This window comes from Thalassophryne amazonica, chromosome 19 (genome assembly GCF_902500255.1).
Source record: "Thalassophryne amazonica chromosome 19, fThaAma1.1, whole genome shotgun sequence".
In the NCBI taxonomy this organism is placed as follows: Eukaryota; Metazoa; Chordata; class Actinopteri; order Batrachoidiformes; family Batrachoididae; genus Thalassophryne; species Thalassophryne amazonica.
In genome coordinates, this window is record NC_047121.1 from 63,691,066 (window position 1) to 63,707,433 (window position 16,368).

Here is a 16,368-nt window from a genome sequence, read left to right on the forward strand (position 1 = left end):
GTGTACCAGTTCCTGCCAATATCCAGCAACTTCGCACAGCCATTGAAGAGGAGTGGACCAACATTCCACAGGCCACAATCGACAACCTGATCAACTCTATGCGAAGGAGATGTGTTGCACTGCATGAGGCAAATGGTGGTCACATCAGATACTGACTGGTATTCCCCCCCAATAAAACAAAACTGCTCCCATTTTCATACAAAATAATATAATCATGATTATTATTATTACATTCACCACATACTGCTGATGGCCAAGTCCAAGAAGTCAATAAAATCCTGGATCTTATTCTTGAACCAGGGCTATCACAAACAGAGACACTCTGACGCCTCACTCACCTTCTTAAGTGCTGCAAACAGAACATCCATTCACATTAACCACAAAGTCAACCTTAACGAAACTTGTCCTCACCACCAAAGGCACCCAAGTTGCTTGAAGCTATAACTTCCAGATGCCCTTTCTGATGCAACTCCAGTTCTACTTGGAGAAACATGCTCACAGGTCCGGCTGCTCCCACTGGTCTCCCGGCCAAGTACTAATCAGGACCTACACTGCATCACTTCTGAGCTTCTCACGTGATCCGGTGTGTTCAGAGCAGCCTGGCTGAGGCACATATCCCCATCAGGGGATGGATACATAAACATCTCCAAGTCACTAAACAGCTAGCCCATTTCAATTAGTCAACAGAGTATGCATGGTAATTATACAATAATATGATTTTGGAGATTGCTATGGTTAATTAGCAGCCAAAGCCCAAGGCTGCGAATGAAATGTCAGGCTGCCAAGCACAGATGGAGGCCTGATCATCAACTAGAGCAGGGGTGGCCAAGTTCGGTCCTCGAAAGCCACCTTCCTGACAGTTGTCTCCCTGCTCCAACACACCTGAATCCAGTGAAAGACTCGTTAGCAGACTTTTAATGAGCCTTTCATTGGATTCAGGTGTATTGGAGCAGAGAGTCAACTAAGAGTGCCAGGAAGGTGGCTCTCGAGAACCGAACTTGGCCACCCCTGAACTAGAGGGTCCCAAAAAAAGTTGTGAGATTATCACATACAAACTGTATCTACTATAATTCATCAAAGAACATCCATTCACCCATTTAGTTATAAATGAGGGTGACAAGCAGTTGCCGTTTCTCACTTGACGGGCGTTCCCCTGGTGTGGTCAGCTTGTGCTTACTTGCCGATACTGTCCACAATGTTTAATGACAGATTATAAAAGACTGACACGATCACTATGAGATTTTCCTCTATGCTTGATGGAACCAAAGTTCGATTGATTTGTTTCTGTTGGGAAGGTGTCGTAGCACGGACCCACAACAGGGGGCGCAAATGAACGGACAATGAGTAAGCCAAAAGGTAACAATTTAATGTTGTGACAATACACAACTAAATATACAGAAATTGCAAAGTCAATTAACACCAGGTGACGTGTGGGCAGGCTCGAAGATAGAAGACCCCGACGAGAGAGAGGCCGCGTCCCACACGGCCTCCACCACCAACGGTCTGAAGAACACCGGAGCCGCCAAGTCCCGAGTCCCCAGGTGACCTCTGTCTTCGGCTGTCGAACCTGGTACTGCTGGCAAAAAGCAGAGACAAGATGAATGAGTGTAAGCCCTTACACTCAGTGGTCTACAGTCTGTACACAGTCAGGAGGAGGACCTCCACCTCCGAATCACACACTCGTGCAGCTCTTTGTTTAACCACTTATCTGTGGCGCAGTCGTCGTTGTCACGCCACACGCCAATTCCCCAGATAAGGGCGAACACCACAGGATACCGGCTGCAACAGAAGTTCAGAAATTACTCAACAATATGAGTCAGCAGAGAAATTACCTCTCGGTAGTCGATTTCTCGGCGGGGAGGTGGAGTTGCAGTCCGGCTTAAGTACTGGTGTAGATGAGTGACAGCTGGTGTGATGAGTGACAGCTGTCACTTCCTCTGGGTCTGGCGCCCTCTCGTGCTTGGAGCCCGCACTCCAAGCAGGGCGCCCTCTGGTGGTGGTGGGCCAGCAGTACCTCCTCTTCAGCGGCCCACACAACAGTTTCAGTACAACATGTGTCACGGTGACGCTCTGGTATCGCTAATTGCTAACATAAAATGTCTTGTAAATCACCTCAGAGGAATTATCTGGTTACAAAAACAAAGGTTTTTAGATAGACTTAGAAGTGTTTATCTTTCTAACTTTTACAAAATCTAAGAGAAAAATGCCAAACAGATTTGTACAAAAATGCAGCTGTCTGGGAGCGTATTCCACCGTCGTGCATTATTTTGTTCACGTAACCAACCAATGTTTGTCACACTGTCTTCACGCTGCCTTCAGAAATCCTGGGGCAGGAGGTCTGATGGGAGGAGCGGCAGTTGCTGCTAGTGAATGGGGTACAGGCACGGGCGTGACAGTACCACAGTATTTTTAAAAAACACTGTTCCAAATGTATCAGGGTGGAGAATGTCATTATCAACCCAACTATCAGCATCTATGCAAAGTAATGTTGACCTCTCAGGAATGCCTCAGTAAGTAATAATTTAGTTTAGAAAAGGATCACTTCAAAAACAGTGATAAAAACAAATTAGCATTATGAGCGAAGGTTCCAAGAGCCCAATGACAGCTCTGAATAAGTTAGAAGTTTCTGTGGACATGATTAGAGAAACCAGGGATGGGACAACTTCTGTCATTTCACCAGTTCCACAAAGAACTTTGGTCCAGAAAAAAAAAAAAATTGTACTTACAATTGAGCATCATGTTATTATGATTTAACTCATAAATATGACTTACCATCACACAATTATGGCCAGCATCACATGCATGTCTCCTATTTCTAAGTTAGCATCTCAGAATCATGACTTGCCATCTCTCAAGTGTAATTTGGCATCTCACTGTCTTAGTGTCTTGCAATTTATTACAGAAATTCTTGTAATTACAACTTACAACTATTTGGTTATGGTGTAGCATCCCATTAGAATTTAGCATCCCGTAGTTATGATGTAGCATCTCAAAATTACAACTTAGTATCTCATAACTTGGCATACAAGTGCCTTAGCATCTCAATAACAACATAGCATCCTGTAGTTATGATGTAGCCTCATAGTCGCTCATAACCTGGCATGTAATTGCTTTACTATCTCATTAAGAACTTAGCTTCCCAAAGTTTTGATGTAGCGTCTCAAAATGACAACTTAGCATCTCATAACTGGCATATAATTGCCTTAGCATCTCAATAAGAACTTAGCTTCCCGTAGTTATGATGTAGCCTCATAGTCGCTCATAACTTGGCATGTAATTGCTTTACTATCTCATTAAGAACTTAGCTTCCCAAAGTTTTGATGTAGCATCTCAAAATGACAACTTAGCATCTCATAACTGGCATATAATTGCCTTAGCATCTCAATAAGAACTTAGCTTCCAGTAGTTATGATGTAGCCTCATAGTTGCTCATAACGTGGCATGTAATTGCTTTACTATCTCATTAAGAACTTAGCTTCCCAAAGTTTTGATGTAGCGTCTCAAAATGACAACTTAGCATCTCATAACTGGCATATAATTGCCTTAGCATCTCAATAAGAACTTAGCTTCCCGTAGTTATGATGTAGCCTCATAGTCACTCATGACTTGGCATATACGTGCCTTACCATCTCAATAAGAAATTAGCTTCCTGTAGCTATGATGTAGACTCAAAATTATGACTTAGTAGCTCATATCCTGGCATACAATTGCCTTAGCATCTCACTAAGCACTTACAGCAACCCTGTAGTTATGATGTAGCCTCAAAATTATGATTTAGTAGCTCATAGCCTGGCACATAATTGCCTTAGCATCTCAGTAAGAACTTAGCTTCCCGTAGCTATGATGTAGACTCAAAATTATGACTTAGTAGCTCATAACCTGCCATACAATTGCCTTAGCATCTCAATAAGCACTTATAGCAACCCTGTAGTTACGAGGTCTGTTAGAAAAGTATCCGACCTTTTTATTTTTTTCAAAAACCTGATGGATTTGAATCACGTGTGCTTGCATGAGCCACCCTTGAACCTTCGTGCGCACGCGTGAATTTTTTCATGCCTGTCGGTTGCGTCATTTGCTTGTAAGCAGCCTTTGTGTGAGGATGGGTGGAGTCTCTCGTCGATTATTCAGACGGCTTTTAAAGTCGTCTGAATAATACGAATGGTTTCCACCTGGCTGTAGCCCAGTTTCTGGCAAAATTTGATGCAGTCGCGCTGCTCCAGTTGTTCCGCCATTCCTTGCAAAGAAAAAAATGACGAGAGACTACACCCATCCTCACACAAAGGCTGCTTACAAGCAAATGACGCAACCGACAGGCGTGAAAAAAATCATGCATGTGCACAAAGGTTCAAGGTTAGCTCATGCAAGCACACGTGATTCAAATCCATCAGGTTTTTGAAAAAAATAAAAAGGTCGGATACTTTTCTAACAGACCTTGTATGATGTAGCCTCAAAATTCTGACTTGTATCTCATAACCTGGGATATAATTACCTTAGCATCTCAATAAGAACTTAATGCAACCCTGTAGTTATGATGTAGCCTCAAAATTATGACTTAGTATCTCATAACATGGGATCTAATTGCCTTACCATCTCACTAAGAGCTTAGCTTCCCATAGCTATGATGTAGACTCAAAATTATGACTTAGTAGCTCATAACCTGGCATACAATTGCCTTAGCATCTCAATAAGCACTTACAGCAACCCTGTACTTATGAAGTAGCCTCAAAATTGTGACTTAGTAGCTCATAACCTGGCACATAATTGCCTTAGCATCCCAATAAGAACTTAGCTTCCCATAGCTATGATGTAGACTCAAAATTATGACTTAGTAGCTCATAACCTGGCATACAATTGCCTTAGCATCTCAATAAGCACTTACAGCAACCCTGTAGTTATGATGTAGCCTCAAAATTCTGACTTGTATCTCATAACTTGGGATATAATTGCCTTAGCATCTCAATAAGAACTTAGCTACCCCAATTATGGTGTAGCCTCAAATTATGACTTAGTAGCTCATAACCTGGCATACAATTGCCTTAGCATCTCAATAAGCACTTACAGCAACCCTGTACTTATGAAGTAGCCTCAAAATTGTGACTTAGTAGCTCATAACCTGGCACATAATTGCCTTAGCATCCCAATAAGAACTTAACTTCCCATAGCTATGATGTAGACTCAAAATTATGACTTAGTAGCTCATAACCTGGCATACAATTGCCTTAGCATCTCAATAAGCACTTACAGCAACCCTGTAGTTATGATGTAGCCTCAAAATTCTGACTTGTATCTCATAACCTGGCATACAATTGCCTTAGCATCTCAATAAGAACTTAGAATTCCAGTAGTTATGACTTAGCACCTCAAAATTACGTGTTTTGTAATTACAACTTTGAAGTGCATACTTATAAACTAGCAGCAGATAATTACAACTAGCATGACATAGTATTTCATTGTGAATTTCTCCTCTGTGAGATAGTAGAGAAGCTTGAATCTTCGACTGGACTGGGTTGCTTGACGTGAGGACGTTTCGCTTCAAATCGCAGAAGCTTCCTCAGCTAAAATTCTTGCTCTGGTAGTCTGACTTCTGTCTTGACTCTTGTAGAGAAGAATAAACCAGAAGCCAACAAAAGCTGGAGTTTTTAACCTAACCAGACCCCTCCTACCGAGAGGCTGCTATAGGCTAGTGACTAAACAATAGCTCTAATTATCACCTATTGTGCTCTAGTTAGCACTCTCCTCTGTGAGATCAAAAAAGTCTTATCTCTTATTTTATCTTCATAATGACTTTGCACTTTCTAATTTAGAATTTTACATCTTGTTCTTGTGCATTTGGCTCCTTAAAATTATGACTTGGCATCATCTGATTTCCTTCTAAAGTAATTTTCACAACTTGGTATCTTGGATTTAACATGGCAATTACAACTAACAATAGGTAACAACTCATAATGACTTAGTGTGCTGAAATTTAGTAGCATTATCACTTTTTCCTACAAGATATGCCAGACATTATTTCATAATGAGGTTATAAATGTTTGTTAGTGGTGGATGTTTTTCATTAAAACTGGCATTAAAGTGCTTCCAGAAGTTGTAGTTGGAGTATTTTATTTGGCTTTATTACGTCATTTTTTGCTGAAAGCTTTGTGCTAAAGTGAGCTAACAGCACGTCACAGTACACCACATGGACTTGCATTAAAATGGATCACGCAGATTCCATTCAAAGTCGCTCACGTGCTCAACTGTTTGACAGCAGAGTGAAAGTTTCTCTCTCTCTCTTTCTTACCCAACAAGCCTCCTTGTGTTTGCAGAGCCGACTTTTCCGCTCTGTCTGCGGTTGGCTTTTCTTCTGTGCGGGCTGACCGGGTGTCTGGCGGTGCGCAGCGCACCGGTCCGCGGCGCAGAGGTGAGATCCAATCCCGCTCTGGACGACCGCCCGTCATCCCCTCGAGATGATGCGCTCCTGGGAAGGCGGACTAGATGTCCAGATTGGCTGGGAAATGATTTTTCAACGGCCGGTCTCGATGAGACGCCGTACTCGGGTCCTTTTGACGAATGACCTTGACTCTTCACTTGGGACTTGATCTGATCCCAAACCGCCTGGGCTGTCTCTGCGCCCTGTTTCCTCCCACCTGTTGCGCTCTTTCCCCCGTCACTAACTCCCACGAGTGCAACAGCGAAAACCAGTAAAACAGCAAACCCCGCGCGGTCCATTCTGTGCGTAAAAGTACTGGTCCAGCCACGCGTAAAAACGCAGAACGCCTTACTGAAGAAAAATCTAAAATAAGCAAATTTGCCAAAAAGAAAGAGAAATCCGGGATTACACGTGTTCAGCAAGTTGGCATCCTCTCCCAAGAATGAAAAAAGCCCGGATACGTCTTCATAATGCCCAGGTAAGACTTGCGCAAAATGTCTCCAACTTATCTACAGTCGGAAAGTAACAAAATACCATCAGCTTGGCTTCTTCCGGCGCACATAAAAAAAGGAATCTTAATCACACATCTTCCTGTTGAACTTATATGCAACAGTAAAGAAAACGCGCACCGCTGAAGCTGCGCTCTAAGTGAGAGGGAGAGAGTTTGAATGGTGCTCCCATAGATATCACCACCTCCTTGGATCTGAAGTCACCAGGAATTTTGGAAGGGGATAGCATGCGCTTTGCAAGAAGAAACTCCCCCTGCACCTCTCGGTCCATGTGCTCACACCTACTTTTATCTGCGTGTCCTTTCCTGCACGCTCCTGCATTAGTTGAAACTTGACTGAACTCAGACGTCATTAAAAACGCGTGATTGTGATTTTGCCCGGTGAATCCACAGCTGTGTGAACGCAGTTCAGTCGGATGTTGCTTTTATAGATTATTTTTAAGTGCATCCGTGTACCTTTGCGCAATCTGTGATGCTTTATTATGTTCAGAGATCAGCAAATGGTGAGAAAAAACTCCTCACACTTTCAACTAAATCTGAAACCAAAGTGGGTTATGTAACAGTGGCATTCATCTCTCCCTCTCCTCCATTCTCCTCCATGCTGCATCATCACTTTCCCTCTGGCTGTCTGGAAACATCGCATTTCTCTTCTCCCATAAGATCTTAAACAACCAAGAGAGACTTGGCGCTTTCTCCCCCATTCAGTGCGCCGAGATGCACGCCTGCCTCCCCTCATGAATGGTCCTTAAGCATCATTACGGCTCAGAGGAGTGCCATCCAAAAAACACAGAAGCTGAGAGGAAGAGGAGAGCTCTGCCCATTCATAAACTTCTCAGCAAGGACGTGGCACCAGGAAAGTTCATAAAAATGACAGAAAATGTAATTAAAACCCCATAATCTGTCAGTCCCATGCTTTTTCTTTTCCGAAACATCCAGTGTGCCTGAAAACTGGAGCTCAATACCACAACTGGCTGCAGTGTATTTTCCACTCCATAAGAAATCTGATAAGAGGAAGAGGGTGCATTTGTCTTTTGACTGTTAAATGGTCTCACCTTGCTCCACCCCCTTGGCATCACCAGGACAGGTGACTGATCAGGACCTCTTGACCCCAGTGTTGCTGAGGGCAACTAAAGATCAGTTCCTTAGGTTGAGAATCAGTTTCAGATGAAAACTGGTTCCAATTTTTTTAACCTACACTGTAAAACTCAATGAGTCAGTTGAACTCAAACCATTTGAGGGAACTGATTGCCTTAAACCATTTGAGTTTGCCAACTTAAATAAAATAATTTTCAAAAATTTAATTGTTAAAGTTTTAGTAACTTAACAATTTCTAATTAATTAAAGTTATGTAAATTGTAGTTTGTTTTTCAATTTAAAAAGTGACAAATAAATGTGTGCCTAAAAAATTTGCATTATATTTTGAATTACATTTTTTGATGCATTCTTTGGTTTACTTGTTGACAATAATCTGCTTTCAAAAAAAAAAAATCTAAAAGGACTGCAACAGAGTGAAAAATGCTAGTAGCAATGAACAGAACTTGCAGTTTTTCATAATTGTATAAATGGAGTTAATGGAATGCACTGGAAATACATCACCAACACTTAAATGCCCCAAAACTTTAAATGCACTTAAAGGAACTGAGTTGTTATGACAACAATTCAGTTTTGAGTTAGTTTAATTAATGGAAATGAGTGACTATAACTTTTTTCAAAGTTTGAGTTACATTAACTTAATTATTGTATTAAAATGGAGTGTTCATTTTAACAGTGTATTGGAATCATATGTCGCTATCAGTTACCAACTCTCATGAAAAAATTGGAGTAAAATGCACAGAAAAGTAGTGCACAAATGAGTCCTTGTATAATATATATTTTTGTGCCAAATTCATGCATATCCAACTTATTAATATGTATATGCCGTGGACATGAACGAGCAAAACTCTTCAGCATCTAGCTATGTCATTTAGGTCCTTCAGACTTTTTTCAGTAAAATGGTTATTGGGAGCATGAACATGACTAAAACCTTGCACCTTCTGGGGGGGGGGGGGGGGCGGAGCCCCACTCCCCCCAGACCCCTCCCCCAATTACAGCCCTCTTAACCCCCTGCCACTTTAAGCATTTTTCTTAATGTAGATGTAAATTAATATTCAAAGTTTTCAGGTAGTTGACAGTAGGGCGGTACAATATGGCCAAATTATCGTATCTCAATATTATACCAATATGATATATGATATGACTATGATTTTATATTTTTAATTAATTTATATCAAGTTGTAGAGATTTGCTTTCAGTTTGAGTTTATTTATTTGTATTTGAAATGGCATAAACAAATTAAAATATGTGAAATACCAAGCGTTCCAATACTTTTGAGTACAGTTGAGAAACACAGAATGGCATGTGTATTTTTAAGTGAAATGCGTCTTCCTGGTGTCACTCAGAGAGCAAAATTAAGAGGTTATTTAAGTCCGTCAGACAGCAAAATTATGATGTTATTTAATCAATAGCTACCTGCTTGTTTAAACATCACTGGAGACAGCTGTTCACAATCTGGACCTCATTTCTGGCATAAAATATGGTCGTTCACTCACCAATATAACTTTGGTGTCATTATTAGTTCACGGTTCAAACGTGTTCAGTTCAAATCTGAGGCAAACATTTTTCTTCTACTACTAAGGTGGATTAGAACTTTTTCTGGTACACAGCACCAACTACTGGACAGGAGGAATCTAGCAGTCAATGTGACTCACTGGTTTCAAAATGCAGCTCTTTTCAACCAGACGTGCGGTGCCATAACATGTCAATCATCTGTGTCGAATCAGATTTCAGGGGAGTCCAGTGCAACCCTGGCCTCCGCTCTAGCTGCACCCATGCCAGGAAGTGTTCAACATTTGGAATTTCCTGTTTCATTATGGACTCAAAATTTGGCACTTCCTGTTTCAGTCTGAACTTGCCAATGAGTTCCCGTGAGATTCCATGGGATCTCGTGTGTCCATCAGGAAGTGTCGATCCATGAAGTGTTTGACATTTGACATTTGCTGTTTCCCTATGGACTCAAAATATGGCACTTCCTGTTTGCTCAGCGGCGCAAAGCTCATATTATTTTGATCCTTACATTAACCAAACTGCATGTTGCTGAAAATTAAATGCAAAATGCACATTATACCTGAGAGTGGATGGATTTTTGTGCAATAACTGTGTGTGAGTGTTCTATGATAAGTCTTTCATGAAAATAGGTTGTTGTGCATGAAAACTTTAAATTTTTTAATTTAACAAAATTAGTCCCATTGAGATCGAGACCTCGACAGTTATTAAGTTCCCATCTAACCTGCATGTCTTTAAATGTGGGAGGAAACTGAAGCAAACCCACAGAGAACATGCAAACTCCACACAGAAAAGGAACAGGTGGGAATCAAACCCATGACCTTCTTGATGTGAGGTAACAGTACTAGCCACTATGCCACCGTGCTGCCCAATAGCTGTCCTGCATTGGCTGGGAATCAAACCCAGGCCTCCAGCATGGCAGGCGAGAATTCTACCACTGAACCACCAATGCATATACAACTTGCAGTAATAGGCATGAAATATAGCGCATAAATTTTCCTGTCATATATGAAACGCTTTTTACTTTTTAATTCATTTTATTAATAATTGGAGCAGGCTGCGGCCTTAACTTTACCTAAATTCTGGGTCTTTTAGTGAAGTTTAGGGCTAGTGGTTGGCGATCACCTTAGTATTTCTTCTGTTTTTCTTGTTGTTTAATGCTGGCAAATTATACAGTATTTTTTGTCTTTCTGATGACTGATTCTGTTTTTTCTCTCTGTTTAAGGTGCAGAGATGGGATTTGCATTTGTACTGGCGACCCTCCTGTCCTGTGCACCAATAGCATTTCTTGTATATTCGTCCGTGAATTGTTCTGTGAATTGTTTCTGTAATTTATGTTTGTATCATGGCCCAAGCAGAGGGTCACCCCTTTGAGTCTGGTCTGCTTGAGGTTTCTTCCTCAGAGGGAGTTTTTCCTTGCCACTGTTGCTCTGGGGGTTAATAAGGTTAGACCTTACCTGTGTGAAGTGCTTTGAGGCAACTCTGTTGTGATTTGGCGCTATATAAATGAAAATAAATTGGAACTAAATTGAAATTGAAACATGTCATCAGAATAGTTACTTCCTTTTTTCAGTGTCTCCATAGTTGTTAATCGTTTGTTTGTTTGTTTTTGACAGTTCCACTTTGCAAAATGTCATGTTCGACATCACATCTGGTGATGGCGTCAATCTCTGCATCCAGCAACATGGAAACCAGCTCCAATGATCCTGAAAACCTGAGTAAGCTCACATTTTTCCACAGAGAAACTTGATCAGGCATCAATAACTGAATCAATAATGGCATTGGCACTGATTGACAAAATCACCATCATCCCATCCCTGTGTGCACGCGTAAACTGAGACAAAGGAAGCTTCACCTTCACTGCAGTCTCAATCAGTTTATTAATCACCTTTTTACTTTTTTTTCTTTTTTGCATGGTGAATGTTGCACATTTGTACTGGATCAGCAGCTTCTTCTGAACGTGAACGCAGGTGCTGCCAAAAACTTTACAATTTGCAGTAACTAGAATAAACAGCAGGAGGTTAGTTTCTGGCTTTGAGCGATGCTTTTGCACAAAGAGTCCTTTGAAACGTCGAGCACGACAAACGAGCCACTCTTATCTTTTGAATGCAGAGCAGAATTATAGCTGCACTGCACACTTTCATACAAAGAACAGAACAGTAGTAACAATAACAATACCCAGGTCTTAATTACCCCGATGCAATCAACCTGCACGAGGACATTAACATTCTTATTTGATGAACAAAAGTACATGTGGATTTGATTTGTGTCCAGACTGCTTAATGCTTTTAATTGTTCCATTTTCTAGATGGTTTAAGTGGATGACTCCAGGGTAACTGTTTTGGAGGTTGTTTGGGGAACAAAATAAGATGTTGTCCAACAGGCATAAAGCACAATCTTCAGGACTGAGTACCTTGGAACCACTGAGTGAGCAGCAGGACGGAGTTCAAGTGTACCCATTAGAAAGCCAAACAGTATCATTGCACCCAGAATGTGGCGTTCATTATGACCAAGTATCAACAGTGTATTCTTAAACACAGCTCCTGAATTTTAAGTAATCCATTTCAATTGGTCTCTGTGATGACTTTCAATAGAGAGAACCAACAACGAATGTCAATCTCTTCATTAACTACCTTTTGCCATTTCTATCAAAGCACTCGGCTCTCGTTCCTCTTGCCCAGCAGCTAACATAATACTGACTTTGTTCAGGCTGGGCAGCAGTCAGGACCTGGGAGAAAACGTGGAAAAATGAGGTTCGTTTGGCAGGAAATTGAAAGTGAAATTACGTTTATTATTTATGACTTTTTAAAAAAAATGGAACACAACTGATTTTACCTTTGAACACACATGACAGAACACCTCCTTCGTATTTCATAAGAGACTGAGCAGTCTACATAAAACAGGCATTCACGTAACAAGAGGAAACAGTTGAAGATAGAAGTGTAATGAGTTTAGTCCAAGAGCTCCAGGGACTTTCCAGCTTCTATGAATGAGGTGTTAGTCAGCTAGATCATGGAAGTAGGTCAGATAAGCATTATTTAAGTTGACAACTACCACTTTTCCGACAAAGGAAAAACCTGAATGCTTGCACCCTACAGTGAGGGTTTCCAGTAGCTCTGTTATGTTGGTGGCAGGGTCCATTTTGATGGTGTGGCTTGGGTCCACTTGTCCCTTTAGAGGGGAGACTCATGGCAAATCAATACAGAGTTGCTCTTGAGTGATCATATTTATCCTAAAATAAGCAATTTCTATCCAGTAGGGAGTAGTCTCAACTAAGATGGCAATGCCTCATCAATAAGGCACGGCAGATCTCTGAACAGTTTGATATGAAAATGATCTGAGTTGTGTGGTATGGCCTTCGCCGTCATGTGATGACAAGCCTGTTGAACACCCATGGGAGACTGTAGACCATGTGTGAGACAGTGCTATCCACCAACATCAAAACACAGAATACCGTTTGGAAAAATGTTCCATCCCTCCACCAGAGTTCCAGGAATGTGCAGAACCAATGCCAAGACATATTGAAGCTGTTCTGGCAGCACGTGGTGGCCCATCACATTGGTTTTTCTTTTAGTTTGTCACACTTATGTATACTGCTAAACATTCTGGTACTTGTTAACGTACTGCTGGGTCAGGTTATGGGTACAATTTACAAGTCCAGGTGAAAGGAAAGGTCACATATATAGTTACATAAAGACTCAAACTATCATACAATTTCAATTAACTGACCTTATCTCTTAAGTTTTTTAAGATATTTTGGTTAGTGTTGAATTAAATGTGACCTTGGGCACAGACAGATGGACAGATAGCCAGTCTTTAATCTGTATCATTTCACTTTGCATAGTGATTCTGAAACACATTTTAAGTTCAACAAACTTTTGGCAGCGTTTCTGTTGTATGTCATAGAAATAGGCGATAATTCCACCCTGCATTACTTCAGAGCTCAATGTTCATTTATGGGTGTGAGTTATAAAGCTAACAAAGGCTCAATGTTCCCTTCTTTTCATGCGAGGGATGTCACTGCTCTAAGAAATATGCAAAGAAATGTTGAAATCAGATAAAATACTTCCGAATCCAGATCACCCCAGATACATTTATATTTTTGACTGGTGTTTTTTTTTTTAAAAACCCGACAGTGGAAGGAGACAAGACCTTTACTATTACCAAATTAGAATTCTGATTTTAAACAGTTTCTTTGGAGAATCAAAGAATGTGATGGTGCTAAATGTATGACTTGTTACATCCGCCAAGGACGTAATAAAATCATTGGCATTTATTTATTTGCCTGTCTGTCTGTTAGCAAGATTACGTCAAAAATACTGCATGAATTTTGACGAAATTTTCACCTCTGATAGATATTAGGCCATGTGGAAGAACCCATTAAATGTGTTAGGTGATCCAGATTCTGGATCTAGTTTCATTACCTCCACCAAGGAGGTTATGTTTTCACCTATTGCTCCCGGTGTGTAGTGAGCACCTTGTATGGCAGCACCCTGACATCGGGGTGAATGTGAGGCATAATTGTAATGCGCTTTGAGCGTCTGATACAGATGGAAAAGCGCTATATAAATGCAGTCCATTCACCATTTACCAGCGTTTGGCTGTCTGTCTGTTTGTCTGGATAACTCAAAAAGATTTGAATGCATTTGAACCAAATTTGGTGGAATGATGGGAAATATGTCCAGGATCAATTGATGAAATTTGGTGATGATCCGGATTAAACTCTGGAATATAGCCCTTTTGTGAATTCACATCCTTTGATATTGATATGTGGTGTGGCCGAAGAATGCGCTCTATTGAGTGGCCTTCTAGTTTTATATAACATTTGAAGGATTACTGTTAGCAGGATTACATCAAAATTACTACCGGATTTTAATTAAATTTTCAACACAGATACATATTAGGCCATGTAAGACTACATTAAATTTTGGAGGTGATCTGGATCTGCATCTGGATTCTGGATCAAGTTTCACTTTATATAGGCTTTGAAGGATTATGTCAAAACTCCTTCACGGATTCTTACCAAATTTGCACCACAGATACAAATTAGGGCATGGAAGACTCCACTGAATTCAGGAGGTGACCCAGATCTGGATTGGCGGACGTCAGAAATCTCTGATTACTCTTGTTTTCTTTATCGGTTACCAACAAGGTTTGATAAACATCTCTGGTCAATATTACGGCCTGTTAGTCTGAATATTATCAGTTATCAAGTTGTTCACCAATGAATATGGCTTTATACACCCTGAAGGTGAATAAAAGGGTGTATAAAGCCAGTCAGGGTGTATAAAGCCATATTCATTGGTGAACAACTTGATAACAATTTTATCATATACCTATAAATGCTAAATGTTGTATGGTTTTCTGAAGGGTGTAAAAAGCCATATTCATTGGTGAACAACTTGATAACAATTTTATCATATACCTATAAATGCTAAATGTTGTATGGTTTTCTGAAGGGTGTATAAAGCCATATTCATTGGTGAACAACTTGATAACAATTTTATCATATACCTATAAATGCTAAATGTTGCATGGTTTTCTGAAGGGTGTTAAAAGCCATATTCATTGGTGAACAACTTGATAACAATTTTATCATATACCTATAAATGCTAAATGTTGTATGGTTTTCTGAAGGGTGTATAAAGCCATATTCATTGGTGAACAACTTGATAACAATTTTATCATATACCTATAAATGCTAAATGTTGCATGGTTTTCTGAAGGGTGTTAAAAGCCATATTCATTGGTGAACAACTTGATAACAATTTTATCATATACCTATAAATGCTAAATGTTGTATGGTTTTCTGAAGGGTGTATAAAGCCATATTCATTGGTGAACAACTTGATAATGATTTTATCATATACCTATAAATGATAAATGTTGCATGGTTTTCTGAAGGGTGTTAAAAGCCATATTCATTGGTGAACAACTTGATAACAATTTTATCATATACCTACAAATGCTAAATGTTCTATGGTTTTCTGAAGGGTGTAAAAAGCCATATTCATTGGTGAACAACTTGATAACAATTTTATCATATACCTATAAATGCTAAATGTTCTATGGTTTTCTGAAGGGTGTTAAAAGCCATATTCATTGGTGAACAACTTGATAACAATTTTATCATATACAGTGGTCCCTCATTTATCGCGGGAGTTACGTTCTAAAAATAACCCACAATAGGCGAAATCTGCAAAGTAGTCAGCGTTATTTTTTACAATTATTATAGATGTTTTAAGGCTGTAAAACCCCTCACTACACACATTATACACTTTTCTCAAACAGGCATTAACATTTTCTCACTTTTCTTTCCTGTGTAAACACTCAAAGTTCAAACCCTAGTAGAAAAAATAGAATGTTTTCCTATAAATAATTATGATGGCTTTTAGAACTAACGAATTTAATTTTAATGAACAACCTACGAGGTTGGACACGTAAGAAATTATTAATAGTGACTCACCAGTATTTCACAGTTTCTCTGACCACACCTCTTCGTCGTGGCGCCTCTCCACTGTCTGGATTGGCTAATTACTCGGGTGATATGAAAAATATTACCCATCCATGAAAAGGGTGTATTGCTATTTATTCTTTAGCGTTTCAACCAATCATATTGGCGTATCATTTATTGGTATATGATAATGTATTATCCCTCACCACTGGAAGTGTTCTCGCCAGCTTTAAATTTGCTGAGAAAAAAAAGTCTTCCTCAAAACCCTAATTTGGATGCAGATTTGATGGCAAGTTATAGACCAATTTGTAATTTAAAGTTTTTAATGAGCATCTGGGGAAAATTGTTTGTTAAGTAACTTCTTACTTATGTACTGACCACATCATTTCATGAACA

The 16,368-nt window shown here is 39.9% G+C and overlaps 1 protein-coding gene and 1 non-coding gene across 2 annotated transcripts in view; both read right to left on the bottom strand.

Annotated features, from left to right (window-relative positions):
- LOC117531961 (latent-transforming growth factor beta-binding protein 2) overlaps positions 1-7,102 on the bottom strand; it is a 291,027-nt gene extending 283,925 nt beyond the window's left edge. Inside the window, exon 1 of the mRNA XM_034195149.1 lies at positions 6,281-7,102. Coding sequence (XP_034051040.1) covers positions 6,281-6,708 — 428 coding nt within the window. The 5' untranslated portion in view covers positions 6,709-7,102. The remainder of the gene's footprint in view (positions 1-6,280) is intronic.
- A 3,297-nt stretch (positions 7,103-10,399) lies between these two features.
- Positions 10,400-10,470, bottom strand: trnag-gcc. The gene has a single exon. It is a non-coding gene; the product is annotated as a tRNA-Gly (tRNA).
- Between the last annotated feature and the right edge of the window lie 5,898 nt (positions 10,471-16,368).